This window comes from Bos taurus, chromosome 1, assembly GCF_002263795.3.
Source record: "Bos taurus isolate L1 Dominette 01449 registration number 42190680 breed Hereford chromosome 1, ARS-UCD2.0, whole genome shotgun sequence".
In the NCBI taxonomy this organism is placed as follows: Eukaryota; Metazoa; Chordata; class Mammalia; order Artiodactyla; family Bovidae; genus Bos; species Bos taurus.
In genome coordinates this window covers 18564562-18579679 of record NC_037328.1, presented here as the reverse complement: position 1 = coordinate 18579679, position 15118 = coordinate 18564562, and the positions used below count along the sequence as shown (strand labels likewise).

General features: G+C 35.9%; 1 protein-coding gene across 1 annotated transcript in view; it reads right to left on the bottom strand.

The window, feature by feature from the left end:
• Positions 1-11703, bottom strand: part of TMPRSS15 (transmembrane serine protease 15) — a 142999-nt gene extending 131296 nt beyond the window's left edge. Inside the window, 3 exon segments of the mRNA NM_174439.2 lie at positions 7167-7234; positions 7735-7865; positions 11447-11703. Coding sequence (NP_776864.1) covers positions 7167-7234; positions 7735-7865; positions 11447-11591 — 344 coding nt within the window. The 5' untranslated portion in view covers positions 11592-11703.
• Between the last annotated feature and the right edge of the window lie 3415 nt (positions 11704-15118).

Sequence of the window (15118 nt, the reverse complement as noted above, 5' to 3'; positions counted from 1 at the left end):
ATGATTTGCGTTTGGCTCTCTACAGTCATCACCTTGTTAATCCTATCACACTTGTACAAGGAAGGTCATGTCAAGTGTTATCTTTATTTCACAGGTGGAAGAAAGAGAACTTAAACAAGGGACCGTTTCTACAAGAGCACAAGATATATCCAGAATTAGAACCCAATTTTTCTCAGTTCCACAGTAGCACACTAATCCCTAGGCCAAACCACAATCACTTGAGTCAAATTAAACAAAATCACATGATATCATGATATTTATTCCTATTGCACTGTTTGAAAAAATGAGGATTTGTAATTGGATTTTTTATTTTCACTGATGACTTCTAAGTAGGAAGAAGTCTAAAGTAGTTACACTGATTTCAGAAAAAAATTTTTTTTTCTATGTAGTTAACAAAGGCCTGATGGCAAGCTTATAACAACTGTTAATACATTATATCTACTTTTTCTTCTTCATTCTTAATATAAAATATTGAAATATATCCTGACTTAAAAAAGCAGAAAGAAGACAAGCATACATGGGTTACTGGGAAGTTGTGGGCTATACTGTCTCATTGTCAAGAGTTGGATTATGTTGTCTGTTCATCTCTGACCATGATGTTAGAGTTCAGTTATATGACCCAAGTCATCATTTCTTTTCTCCTTCTCTGAAACCTGCATTTTAAAGTTTTCCTCTCACCGGTAATTTGTTTACAGTTTAAAGAATCAAAAAATTAATATTTGGCCAAGTGGAAATACTACAGGGATTTTTGCTCTTTGGTCTATGTTTCTACTTTGCTACTATGCTTTTAAGGGCTTCCCTGGTGGCTCAGTGGTGAAGAATCCACTTGCAACGCAGGAGCCTCGGGTTCGATCGTTGGATCAGGAAGATACCATGGAGGCGGGCATGGCAGCCCACTCCAGTATTCTTGTCTGGACAATCTCATGGACAGAGGAGCCTGGTGGAAAAGAGTTCATAGGGTCGCAAAAGAGTTGGGCATGACTGAAGTGAATGAGCAGGAGCAATGCGCTTTTAGGATACGACTGTTTGGAAAATGAACTCTAGCTCTGGTCTTCATTCTGTACGCTTCAGTAAGCTAAGGCTACTCAGGGTTTACTTGGATCCTTACGAGGCAGACTTAACGGACTTCTCTGGTGGTACAATGAATAAGAAAATGCCTGCTAACGAGAGACGTGGCTCAGGTTCGATTTCTGGTCTGGGAAGATTCTACCTGTTGCAGGGCAACTAAGACCCGAGCACGTCAACTACGGAAGCCGGCAAGCACAGAGTGAGCGCCACAAGAAGCCAACAAAATGAGAAGCCTGCATGCCACAACCAAAAATAAATAAAACCAAAATGCAACCAAAATAATAAATTAATAAAATAAATAAAAATAGTAAATAAAGATAATTAAAATAATATATTAATATAACAAGAAGATAAATGGTAATCAAATAACAAAAATAATAAATAAAATAAAACCAAAATGCAACCAAAAATAAATAAATATCCATTAAAAATAATGGAATATTAAGGAAAAAAAGGCAAACTAAAGAGAACCGAATTTTGCATAATATGTTTGCTATTTCTGAAATTTAGGCATTTAAATTCATATCTGTAAATTAATTAGTTTCTTGAAGGGCTTCATCAACTCCTGAAGGGTTCTTTATGTATCTGTATGTATAAATGTCTTGGTAGAGCCTACTCAAAATGTCCCTGAAAGATCACAGTAGATCACCATTCCCTCTCGGTAGGATATTCCTTTTTAGTTTCTGTGCTTTTATTCAAGTTCACAGTTTAGAAATAATTCCTTTCTATGTAGCTAGGTTTTCATGATTGATGTGAACGGGCTGATCAATAATTGCACATTTCACCTCTATTAAGTATAGAATTTTAAAATGTTAGAATGTTTAACTTTCCAATCATTTGGTTAAATCAAATTATCCAAATCTTTTAAACACAAGGTTCCTTAATAACTATTTACTAAGTAACAATGTCTCAAATTCACCCATACATGTAATCACTTGCTATCCATGATAAAAGTAGATTTTATTACAGACACTGTTTTTACATACTCCTCCACACTTGTGAATTTTTCCATGCTAGTCAGTCTCTCTTTATTTGAGAATAATGCTCCATCTTCACATAACTTCTGCAACCATTGCTCATGTCAATGATAGTTTTATTCATGAGCATGTGACTAGGACCTGGCCAATGGAATATGAGGTAAAACTGATTGCAGACTTCTAGGAAATGTTTCCATATTTAATGTAATAAAGGCTCATAGTGGACTACTACTCTGTTGTTGATTATTATTATGTCTACATGTGATTGCTGGAACTGTTGCATCTATTGTGGAACCATGAGGCAAGTTATGATTGTCAAGCTGCAGATAGCATAATAAAAGATTGAAAACACGTACATTTTTGATCATGTCACAATCATTGTAACACTGAATTAACCTCTTCTGAAACCTACAGATTTCTTGTGATGTCGGATGATAATCTCTTTTGTTTAGGATACTTTCAGTCATGTGTTCTGTTAATTGCTATTTTAAAAATCCTAACAGGCATATAACTCTCAGGTTTCATGCTATATTTATTTAAACAGAAGCTTGAGTAAAGGAAAATGACTCTAGTATTTTTCACCTGATGTTGGCCAACACTAATTTTAGCAATAAGGAGACTGAAACTTAGATCATATATGTAATTGTGCCTAGAGTTATATAGCTTACTAGTACTAGATGGTGGAGAAGACAATGGCACCCCACTCCAGTACTCTTGCCTGGAAAATCCCATGGACAGAGGAGCCTGGTAGGCTGCAGTCCATGGGGTTGCTAAGAGTCGGGCAAGACTGAGCAACTTCCCTTTCACTTTTCACTTTCATGCATTGGAGAAGGAAATGGCAACCCACTCCAGTGTTCTTGCGTGGAGAATTCCAGGGACGGCGGAGCCTGGTGGGCTGCCGTCTATGAGGTCGCACAGAATCGGACATGACGGAAGCGACTTAGCAGCAGCAGGAGCAGCAGCAGCAGCAGCAGTAGTACCAGATACAGGAATAAAACCCAGAAACTCTGTGTCCCAGATGTGTTTTGATATAGTTCTGATTCCCCACCCCCCTGCACTGCTATCAACACCATTATGAACTATTTATTGATACGGAAGACAATATAATACATTTGCCTAGATGCAGGTCCAGGTTTTTATTATCTTGCATTGTTAGCAGAACTTTATATCCAAAGAGATGGGGGAAATGGTTGGTTGGAGTTGGGATGGCGAGTGAATAGTTTATTGCCTCCACATTTTGGGGAAATAGAATCTTCCCTCCTCTTTTTCTCTCCCTCTCTCCTCTCCTGCTCCTCTAATAGCTCTTCATCTTTTTCTTTTCCTTCTCACTTTCTCCATCTTTTCCTCCTCTTCTTCTTCTCTTTTTCCTTGTCTTCTTACCAATCTTTATCCCAGACTTCTTAAATGAATAGAGTTAAATGTGGTTAAAATAAAGTGAGAGTCGACAATGTCCATTAGTTCCTCTGTCTTCAATTCATCATTGCCAACTCATCCTTGGTTGCCCAGCATATAGTTTTAATCCTGATTAAAACAGATTTTTTCTCTTTATGTAACTTTCACAGATTTAATTTCACTTACTACTTTCTTTTATTTTATTTGAATTAGGAAATAGAAGAGGTAAGGTAATTTTGGCAGAGAGCATACAAATCTGGAATTTCCTTTCACTGAGTTGAAAGTAACCGGATTAGTTTATTTTCAGGCATAAAACATCTTTGTATGAAAGATGTGGGGATTTTTTGGTTGTAAATTATATATTGCATTTAATAATTCATTTGCAAGGACAGGAGTTACATATTCTATACACACAGTTGCATTCTTTAAAATTTGTTTCTTATTCAGTATAAATATTGAGATATGAAAGATATACAGTAGAAATCAGGGAAACCATAATAAACATGTATGCTTTACCTAATAATAAAGTTAAAGCTGTTATGTGGTTTAGTAACATCTCTATCACAGCTGTGAGATTGAATTTATTTACTAAGAAAATGCGAATTCTTCCTTTAGAAAACAAAAAAAGGAAACAATGACCATTTTCATTTCAAAGCCCTTTTTCAGTGGAATATCTGAGTTCATCCTTTTTTTTTTTTTTTTATAAAAAAAGATAAATCCTATCATTATACAGAAAGCCTGTGTGCAATAAATCAAACGTTTCTTATCTCTTATTTTCCTTAATGATATTGATAACCTCTAGGGTTGCTGAGTAAACAAAAAAGTCTTTCCTTTCCTAACTTGATGACTTATCTGTGCTCAAAGGGCAAAATAAGCTTCCTATTGCTACAAAGGGTAAACAGCACTTTATTAAAAGAATCAACTCTTAAATGCTCTTTGGGTCAAAGCATTTTCACAAAGCAGGGTAATAAAAGGGTTTCCAGACATGGGTAGACCATTTGCTTGTCCTGCAGAGTAGCTCAGCACACACACACACATACACACATATGTACACAAAACTTAATGGAGGAGGAAAGAGTTGACATTAAATAATATTTTTAAAAGGAAGAAGAGAGAGGTTAATGACTAAGTGTAGTATTCTGAGTGCTGTAATTTGACCATATACATGTGCATAAAGTGTGTATTTCATTAAAATCAGTAACAAAAAATGAAATAGGCATTTTTAAGGATTTTTAGATGTATTTTTCAGAGTTGATATGGCTACTGTTAGTTGAGAAGTCAGTTATTTCTGTTTCTTAATTTTATCAATCAGTTTAAAGTACAAATACTTTATAAAAGCAATTAAGAGTCTGTCACTTATTTCTATAGGCTTTTCTGATGGCTCAGGTGGTAAAGAATCTGCCTGTATTGGAGACCCGGGTTCGATCCCTGGGTTGGGAAGATCCCCTGGTGAAGTGAATGGCAACTCACTGCAGTATTCTTGCCTGGAGAATCACATGGACAGAGCCTGGTGGGCTACACTCCATGGGGTAGCAAAGAGTCGGACATGACTGAGCAACTAACACTTTCACTTTTTTCTGTAACTGGAATATGTCATTTTATATCACATTAGTTAAAGTAAACCTAAATGTTTGCTTGGTACTTTCTTCCCTGCTTCTAAATTTCTTTTCTCATCCTTTTCTTCTCAGTCTCCCAGAGCACCTACCTATAATTTATCTTACAGACATTTTCATGAAATTCCTTTGCGTTGCATCTTTTAAAAACTCACTTCTGATTTAAAAGTAGTTCAGCTACAACTAGGTGAAAGTTTCTCTATACTGATGAAGTATATTATTTGAAAATTGTTATAAAATATGTATCAAGGTATAGGCACTATATTGGTCTCCTAGGTAGTTTAAAGGAAGGGAAAGAAATAATTCCTCAGCTCAAATAATTTACAGTTTCAAATATAGTGATTTTACTATCTAGAGAAATGTAAGGTTACTTAATAAATACCAAAGAAAATGCTAGGGTTTTGATAAACTACCAGACCTTATATAAAAGTCTGTATTCAGCAAATTTTCTCAGTTGAGTAAAAACAAAGTTATCCAGCAAGTTGTAAGCAAGAGAAGACAAACAGTTCCATTATGGAAACTATCCTAATAAACTCTGCACTACATACTGTGCTTAGCGTGGATTTCACTGTGCAGAGCCTTATGAAGGTGAGGAAGAACATGGGATTCCGCTCCTTAAAAGAGATAGTTGCTCAGTCGTGTCTGACTTTTTGTGACCCCATGGACTTAGCCTGCTAGGCTCCTTTATCCATGGAATTCTCCAGGCAAGAACACTGGAGTGGGTAGTCAGTCTCTTCTCCAGGGAAATCTGTGCTAAACCTTTAAGAACTAAATATTAATTGAAGCTTTAATGCAGATCTCCACATTTAGTCCTCTCTAAAACTGGAAAAGAGAAATCAGTTCCACTTACTCTAAAATAGATAATTAACTTAAAGTGAAATAAAATCTTGCATTCATGGCTTTACCTACACAGAATAAATACTGAATAAATATTTTAAAACAATATTTTGAGTAAAATACACAAACAAAAAACACTAATAAATCTTTCCTGAGAGGCCATATGTCTCCTTCTAGCCCTGAAGTTAGGTTATGAAAGAGGTTATCAGAGATCATAAACCCTGGAAAACAGGAGTCAAAGCCTCTCTATTGTGGACAGGAATGAAGACAGGACATGGGGTGGAGTTGACTGGCTACTGAGACTAAGATATCATGAATGTGCTATCTGGGATAAAGAATGATAAAGATAAATAGATAAGTAGGTGAAAAATCGCCTTTTTTTTTTTTTTTTTGTATTTGGTAAAATAAAGCTTTGTGCTTTTGTTCATTTTGTTCCAAAAAGAAACAGCAAGGACTAACATTTCCTTCTCCCCATTAACTAATTTGACCTTCTGTCATTGTTCTTCTAAGTATAATCTCTTTTTCTTTGACTTGACCTATCTCTGTTTGGTCCCTGTGAACCAAAGGACTGTTATACAAATGTCAGGACTGTTGTGAAGACCATGTAACAAGTATCTTTGGTGGTAGACTCTCTGGTTTAATTGTTTCTGATCTGAGATAGATTGCGTGAGTGCTCAGTCATGTCTGACTTTTTGAGGCCTTTTGGACTGTAGCCTGTCAGGCTCCCTTATGCGTGGGATTATCCCAGAAAGAATAATGGAGTGGGTTGTCATTTCTTCCTCCATGGATTCTTTCCCACTTAGGGATCAAACTCGCATCTCCTGAGGCTCCTGCAATGGCAGGCAGATTCTTTACTGAGCCACTGGGCAAGCTTGGAAATAAATTAATTAATTAATTAATTAATAAAATACAGTGAGGCTCTTTGTATTCTCCAATGACCTGAAACCCCCTGTGGCTTCCATTGGATATAGGTTAACTGTCAGACTCCTAGACATCTGCATAAAAGCAACCTCACTCTTCTTCATGTGTCTCTGAAAGATTTTGTACTCAAGTGACGGAAATATGTTAATATGAGATCAATTATCTAGCATTGTTATTTTCTACCAATATAAAAGTCTATACTGTGCCACTTTTCTCAACCCTCCCAGAAAATGTTGAAAATTTAAAATATTCCATTTTCTCCAAAAATTGTGATGCTCTATTTACAAATATTAACAAGAGATTACTATGTTGTGATTCTGTGTTTTCTATTTATATAAAAATTTTGAGCTATACTCACTCAAATTGTAAAACTCTTGAGTTTTTATATTCATTTTTCAGATTACTTGATTGAAAGATATCATCTATCTGAAAGTTAAAAAGACATATTAAATTTAATATGTTATTTATTAAGTAAACTAGTAAACAAATTTAAACAAAATAACTTTTATATAGGACAATTTTGGGGTACTTTCCTTCTCTGTGATGATACATTTCATATATTTAAGTATCCTGAGCAATTATATTTATTGGCTGATTTTTTTCAAAGAGAATAAGATCTATGTGGGCTTCCCTGGTGGCTCAGATGGTAAAGAATCTGCTTGCAACTTGGGAGACCTGGGTTCGATCTCTGGGTTGGGAAGATTCCTGGAGAAGGGAACAGCTACCCTCTCCAGTATCCTAGCCTGGAGAATTCCATGGACAGAGGAGTCTGGCAGGCTACAGTCCATGGGGTCACAAAGAGTCAGACATGACTGAGTGACTTTCACTTTCACTTTCAAGATCTATGTATCTCTAGCAAGTAGTTAGTGAAATTATGTTATGAAATTTTAACATAGTTAAAGAGAGAAAGAGAAAAAGTCTCCTACCATTTGCTGAATGTCAAAAGCAAGAACTTTGAAGTCCACTGAGAGTTTGTCTTGCAAATGAGGATTATAAGTAGCTCCGGATATTATTTTCAATGTCCCTCTGGCTTCATGACTTTTTCCAAATGCTGCATCTAGATGAATTTATTAGAAACAAAACTGAAAATGTGAATGATGAGTAAGAAAATATGCACATTCTGGTTAAGACACAGAAGTAAAGTTCTTACTTAATGTGCTGACTCTGGAGTTCTTGCTTTTTCTTTTTAGTCTTCCTGTTTCATCATCAGCTGCTTTTATCCTTTATTTTTTTTCTTAGCTATCTAGTTGTTTTAAAAGATTGAAAATTAAAACTTCATCTCTGTCCCATTATAATTTTTTTTCTTTTCTTTGAAATCTAACCAACTCTGCAGACTTCCAAGTTTTGTTTTGTTTTTGTTGGTTTGTTATTGAGATTCCTGTCAGAAGATACAGGAATGATCAACTTCCACCAATTATGGGAACTGATTCAGGAAAACATGGTGAGAAAGGCACCATTAAAAGTTTTGTAGTTGCTTTCAGATACTTCTTGAACACCTAGAATCAAGGGACACTGCTGGTTTTCTACATGTGGATTGCTGTGAGGATTTCAGTATGTGCATTACTTTGAAGCATAGCTTTGAAACTACTTCTTTCATTCTAATAATTATAAATTTGACATGTGTAACCTTTTGCCATTAGATGGGGACTGTCATTATTGGAGAAGTTTTTGAGAATGCTGCAGAAAATATAATTATCTCAATATGAAAAATATGTTTAAAAAAGCTAACAATTTGGGTAGGGACGTGGGAAATAAAATATGCCATTAAGTCCAATACAATACTATTATGTGATTATTTTCCTTGAATGTCTGTTCAAAATGAATTGCTTCAGATGAAGCTCATACAATGATGAGATCATTAATGAATGTGCTAATAATGATGCATTGACCTGATATGAAAAGATGCTATTTCTTTTTTTTTCCAGCTGGGGAAATTGGGGCTTAGACTCACTAAGAAAATTTTTCAATGTTAAAGAGTGACAGATATGTAATTTGGACAAAGGACTGACTGACTTCAAACCTCAAGATCTGTCATGCTGTGCTGTGCTTAGTTGCTCAGTCATGTCTGACTCTTTGCGACCCCATGCCAACTGTAGCCTGGAAGGCTCCTCTGTCCATGGGGATTCTCCAGGCAAGAATGCCATTCCCTTCTCCAGGGGGTCTTCCCAACCCAGGGATCAAACCCAGGTCTCCCATATTGTATATATTGACACAAATCTCTTAGTTCAGAAGAAACTTTTAGAATTAATATTTTAAACAGTACTCAAAATTTAGATTTGTGTATTTAAAACACAAGGAAAGACTGAGGAACTGTCATGAATTGCCAGAGACTGAGGAAACATGGAAACTAAATACAATGTAGGAATCTGTCCTGAATCCTGAACAAGAAAAGCCATTAGTGAAAAAACTGGTGAAATTTGAATAGAGTGTTTAGTTTAGCTAATATTATTGTAACAATTTTATTAATTTCTTGGTTGTAATAGTTGTATATATATATACTAGATACTGACTTGAGGGGAACTTGTATGAATGTATAAAATAATTCTACAATTTTTACAACTTTTTGAAATCTAAAACAATTTCCAGTAAAAGTGTTAAGTATATTAAAGTGTATAGTATGAAATACATAAAAGTAAGTATAAAGTAAACTAAAGATTGAAGGCAAAATGAGAAGAGGGCAGCAGAGGATGGGTTTTAGATAACATCACCGACTCAATGGACATGAATTTGAGCAAGTTCTGGAGACAGTGGAGGACAGGGAAGCCTGGCATGCTGCAGTCCATGAGGTCTCAAAGAATCCAACAGGCTTAGCAACTGAAGAACAACAACAAATATTGAAGTATGTATTGAAAGTGTGTCTTATATCCTGTGGTGTAGTGTTATAATGAAGCGAAGTCGCTCAGTCGTGTCTGACTCTTTGCGACCCCGTGGACTGTAACCTACCAGGCTCCTCTGTCCATGGGATTCTCCAGGCAAGAATACTGGAGTGGGTTGCCATTTCCTTCTCCAGGGGATCTTCCCAACCCAGGGATTGAACCCCGGTCTCCTGCCTTGCAGGCAGAAGCTTTAACCTCTGAGCCACCAGAGAAGCCCTGGTGTAGTGTTATAGCTTTATTTCAAATCTCTTCTTATATTCAGTTGTTCATGATTAAACCACACAAACTTTTAAAAGTATTTATTCTTTTATTTTCCTGGTAAAAAACTAACTTTTGTATTTTTATTGAGTATGAAACATTCCAATGGACTTCCAAATGATTACATGTCCTTGAAGGTATTCACAGGGCATTTAAGACCAAAGTGGTCACTTTTCTAAAAGGCTCAGTGAACTTCTAAAATTTATTTAATTTTATATCCACAAGCCTTCCTTCTCTTTGTATATAGCTATAGTAGTAATATAAACCAGGGATTATATTGGAATTCTTTTATAAAACTATAAATCATGTTTATTGTTTCTAATTTAAACTTATTTGCTTAAAGGAAAAGAACTAACTCAAAGGTTGAGAATTTTCTCAGTAAAACCAAAATCACTACCAGTAAATGGTTTTGAAGGAATTAATATACCATATAACTCATCATTTTATAAAAATGTGAAAATTTTCTCAGAAAAAATAAATCCAATATTCAAGGTTTTTGCTATGCTAACATTTTTTAAAAAATCATATAAATGAATGAATGGTAGAGTGCACATTATCCAGTTAGATTATCTAGCTTGTACTACCTGGCAATGCTGCAAATTGAAACAAGTTACCTAAATTCTGCCTCTGGTTTTTCACTTGTAAAATGGGTGTATCAATAGCAACTAACTCATAGGTTTGTTGTAACAAGAGAATACATTTGTAGAGCTTTTAAAAGCAGTTGGTACAGGTAATTTGGACTTCCTGGCTGGCTCAGATGGTAAAGAATCTGCCTGAAATGCAGGAGATCTGGATTTGATCACTAGGTTAGGAAGATTCCCAGGAGAAGGGAATGGCTACCCACTCCAGTATCCTTCCCTGGAGAATTCCATGGGCAGAGGAGGCTGGTGGGCTACAGTCCATGGGGTCACAAAGAGTTGGACATGACAGGTCAGCTTTCACACACAGGTCATTTAGCTCTAAAGAAGAGGTTTTTATTTAGTTATTTATTTTTTCTGTTAATCACAAATTGCTACTCAGGCATCTTGAGACATTTATAACTCCACAATTATACCAAGGTTCCCTTATATTGTTATAATTAAAATTGATGTACTAATAAGAATGAAGATATAATTCTCTAGAAATAAGCAATATTTTTCTTTAAATTGGCCTATTTAGCTACTATTATAGTCAACAAGGTTTGAATATGTTTATGAGTTAAATTCTATCAGAACAGACCCAAAGGCTATGAACCTACTTTGTTATATGTTGACACTGAGAATCTAATCATTTTTTAATTTTAAATACTTAGTCTCATATTCAAATTCTGAATTAAATTTAAAATTATATACCAACTTAAAAAATTCCTATGATGTGAGCTAAGGTGAAGCATCTGAATGCAATATAAATACCTTGGCAGGAAATCAATCACAGCAATGGATACAATATGCTGGCAGGATTCTGGAGACTGAAGTGTATATATTCACCTGTGAGCACTTTCTGTAGCCAACCTTATGTAACTTACCTTTTACTGATCCCTGGATTGACAGCCAGGACACGGCAATTAATCCAGCACAGAGCGCCACCAATATGACAAAGAGAACGGCAAACATGACTTCATAGGTGGTGAGAGAACGGTGCCTTGATGGTACACTTCGCTTTGACCCCATTTTTGGTTTTTGAAGGTTTGCTACTCTAAGGACTCTGGAAGAGCACAGAAGCTTGCAGCAGTTGAAGAGCAGAAACTCTCCAGTTTTCAAAGTTTTGTCAAACAACAAATCTACATTAGTCTTACTAGTCAGTGTATATGAGTGTGTATGTCCCTTTGGCAGCATTATGTCTCTATACATTAACTAGCTTTAATCTTTAAGAAGTTAATCTTTAATAAGATACTAGTGAGTACAGAGGTGTTTAGAGTTATAAATGTTAATCACCCAAGCAGGTCAGTGTCAATGTGAATGAAGTTAACTGCATGTTGTAAACAAAAATGAAACTTTATCACTTTGAGAACTGGTAGAAGAAATATGAAATTCATGATAGTCAAATTAATCATTGGGCACACACATGATATTTGTAGTAAGTCCCTAACAGATCAACCTTCTACCCTCTGACTCAGGTCATTATTAAAGCATTTTTCCTGTTTTATGTAGGTTTAGACATTCTAAAGATAACTTTTAAACACAGATAAATAGCCTAATATATATATTAACACTTATACCTGTCTTCCCGTCCTTCCTCTATCCCACTTTCTTTCTCTCTCTCTCGCAATATATATATATATATATAGCAGGAGGCCCGGATTTGACCCCTGGGTGCAGAAAATTCCCTGGAGAAGGGAATGGCAATCCACTCCAGTATTCTTGCCTGGAGAATTCCATGGACAGAGGAGCCTGGTGGGCTACAGTCCATGGGGGTCACAAAGAGTCAGACACGAAACAATCACAAATTTTGCGATCTTCACTATGTCACCCATCTAAAGTTCCACAATGTAAGGGAGTATTGATCTAACCTAAAGGAAAGTCCACATAAACAAGGCATCACATGCCAACATTTTCATGTCCTCACGTAGTTATCAATGAACAAGAGTAACTGCTGTGGGAGGAATTAAGCATTTGTTTCTCTTTTAAGGAAGTATTCTGGGTGGGGAAAACATTACTCACTTGCCTTGAACTTTACTATTTTAAGTATCCCAACAATAATGACAGGACAGGTTGAGATAACCACGCTCATGACGATAGTTACGTGAAAACCAAGACTGTCCTGTGATAATAAAAGTACACTTCATCATGAGGCCTTCCACACTTTGAATAACAATTAATTTAGAATTAAAATTAATAAATAAAACCAAACTTGTTCTGAAGTAAGCCAATTTGTCTCTAGTTCTGGCAAGTAAAACTGGTCAGAGGCAAGGAAGTACTAGGTCTAGGGTTAATGTGTTGAAAGTGTGGCCTATTATATTGGCTCAAATAAGCAATAACTTATTTGTTTCTTCTTTACTCTTGAACAAAAAGAACCACATGTTGCTCTCTGAAAGCCTTGCTAATAAAAAGTGGAATATAAATAAATAAAGGTATGTCATGGAATATATTTATATTTTTTATTTAACTGAGTTCATACTAAGTATTCTTGATCACTTTAAAATACACATGAAAAGAGAGAAACCATGGATGGAGTTGGGAGAGCTTTATCTTTATCATGTTCTAGGAGATGATTCTAACGACTGGTGAGACACTCCTATACAATGGGAGACCTGAGAGGGTCCCCTTGAATTTGGGGAGTCAGGAAGATGGAGATAAATGACTGTCTTCTTCATTATAGCTGTTGCATTGGCAATTGCTTTCAGAAAAATCGAGTAGAATTTTCTTTTTACTTTATATAAGGGAAGAAAAATAGCAAAATTTGTTCATGCACCATCCTCCACATAGGGCAATAATATACTAAACAGAAAATTGAAAATCAGCAATTATATACTTATGTTCAGAAATGAAATCAGCATTCATATTATAATTTTTCCTCAAATTGTATGCTTTAAGTGACTATGCTTATTATGTTCAAATAAATGAGTGGAAGAATAGCTTTTCTTTAAAAAGACGTTGATATATGAAGGACAGACTGAAAGAAGACGAATAGGTTAATGTGAAAAAGGACAAATTATATGTCTTGAAACTGAAAAAATTACTAAAATAAAATGGAACTTGTCATGCTGTGCTGCACTCAGTTGCTCAGCCATGTCTGACTCTTGGCGACCCCATGGACTGCAGCCTGCCAGGCTCCTCTGTCCATAGATTCTCCAGGCAAGAATGCTGAAGTGGGTAGCCATGCCCTCCTCCAGGGGTCTCCCAAACTCAGGGATTGAATGCAGGTCTCCTGCATTGCAGGTGTATTCTTTACTATCTGAGCCACCAGGGAAGCCCAAGAATACTGGGGTAGATAGCCTAGCCTTTCTCCAGGGGAACTTCCCAACTCAAAAATCGAACTGGAGTCTCCTGCATTGCATGTGAATTCTTTACCAGCTGAGCTACCAGAAAGAAAGAAAGTGAAGTTGCTCAGTCATGTCCCACTCTTTGTGATCCTATGGACTGTAGCCTGACAGGCTCCTCCATCCATGGGATTTTCCTGGCAAAAATACTAGAGTGGGTTGCCATTTCCTTCTCCAAGGGATCTTCCCTACCCAGGGATCAAACTCAGGTCTCCCACATTGCAGGTAAGCTCTTTACCATCTGAGCCACAGGGAAATCCCCCAAGCTACCAGAGAAGCCCAGAACTTGCCATCTCAGATAACAAACCTCATTACACAGTTATAATAAAGAGTGAGTGATATTGGGCCAAGAGTGAAAAAATATCTCAGTGAAACAGAATAAGGAATTCACAAGCAACTTGATTCATATATGGAAATTTCATATGTCAAAAAGATAGTCTTATTAATATGTGAAGAAGAATGCTCTTTCATAAATAATGCTGGGTCATCAGGTTATTCTTCTACGGATATAAAGTTAGATCTTTATCTCACATCATAAGAAAAATAAATTCCAGGTGGATAAATAAACCAAAAACTATAGAAATTGTCATTTTATTAAAAATGTGAACTAGGAAGAATATTGATAAATTTAGCCAATAATAACACAAACTGGATTTTAAACAAAAGACATACAATGAAAGTAAAAACAAAACACAAAGTAGATTGCTTCTTTTTTTTTTTTCATTTTTTTACTGTGTATGTTTTTATTTGGCTACAACAGAACAGAACTGAGGCCAAGATTTTTTTGTGAGTTTCTCAAATTTATTTGGAAGGTAATCCAAACAAAGTCCATGAGAAGAGTTGGGAAGTGAAAAGTGGGGAACAATAAAGGCAATAAAACTATATAATCAAGCCAGAAACCACCGTAGGCTCAGGAACATAATCCTGCTGTGGACTGTGTGAAACAGAGAGAAAAGTCCTCAGGATTATCCCAATTAATGGGCAAGGAAGCAGGGATGTTTATTAACCAAATAGCCTTGCTCACTGGCAGAAAGTAGTTTCTGGGGCTTTAACTCTCCTACTTTCAGCTCACCCTGTGTGTGTACAGAACATTCATGAAAAATTGCTTTCAGTTTGCAGAGATGAATGAGAGCATATATAGGAAGGACCCTTACAGTTTCCAACCGAGAAAATACTTTCAAGAGTTCATGTGGTGGATTCATTTTGATATTTGGCAAA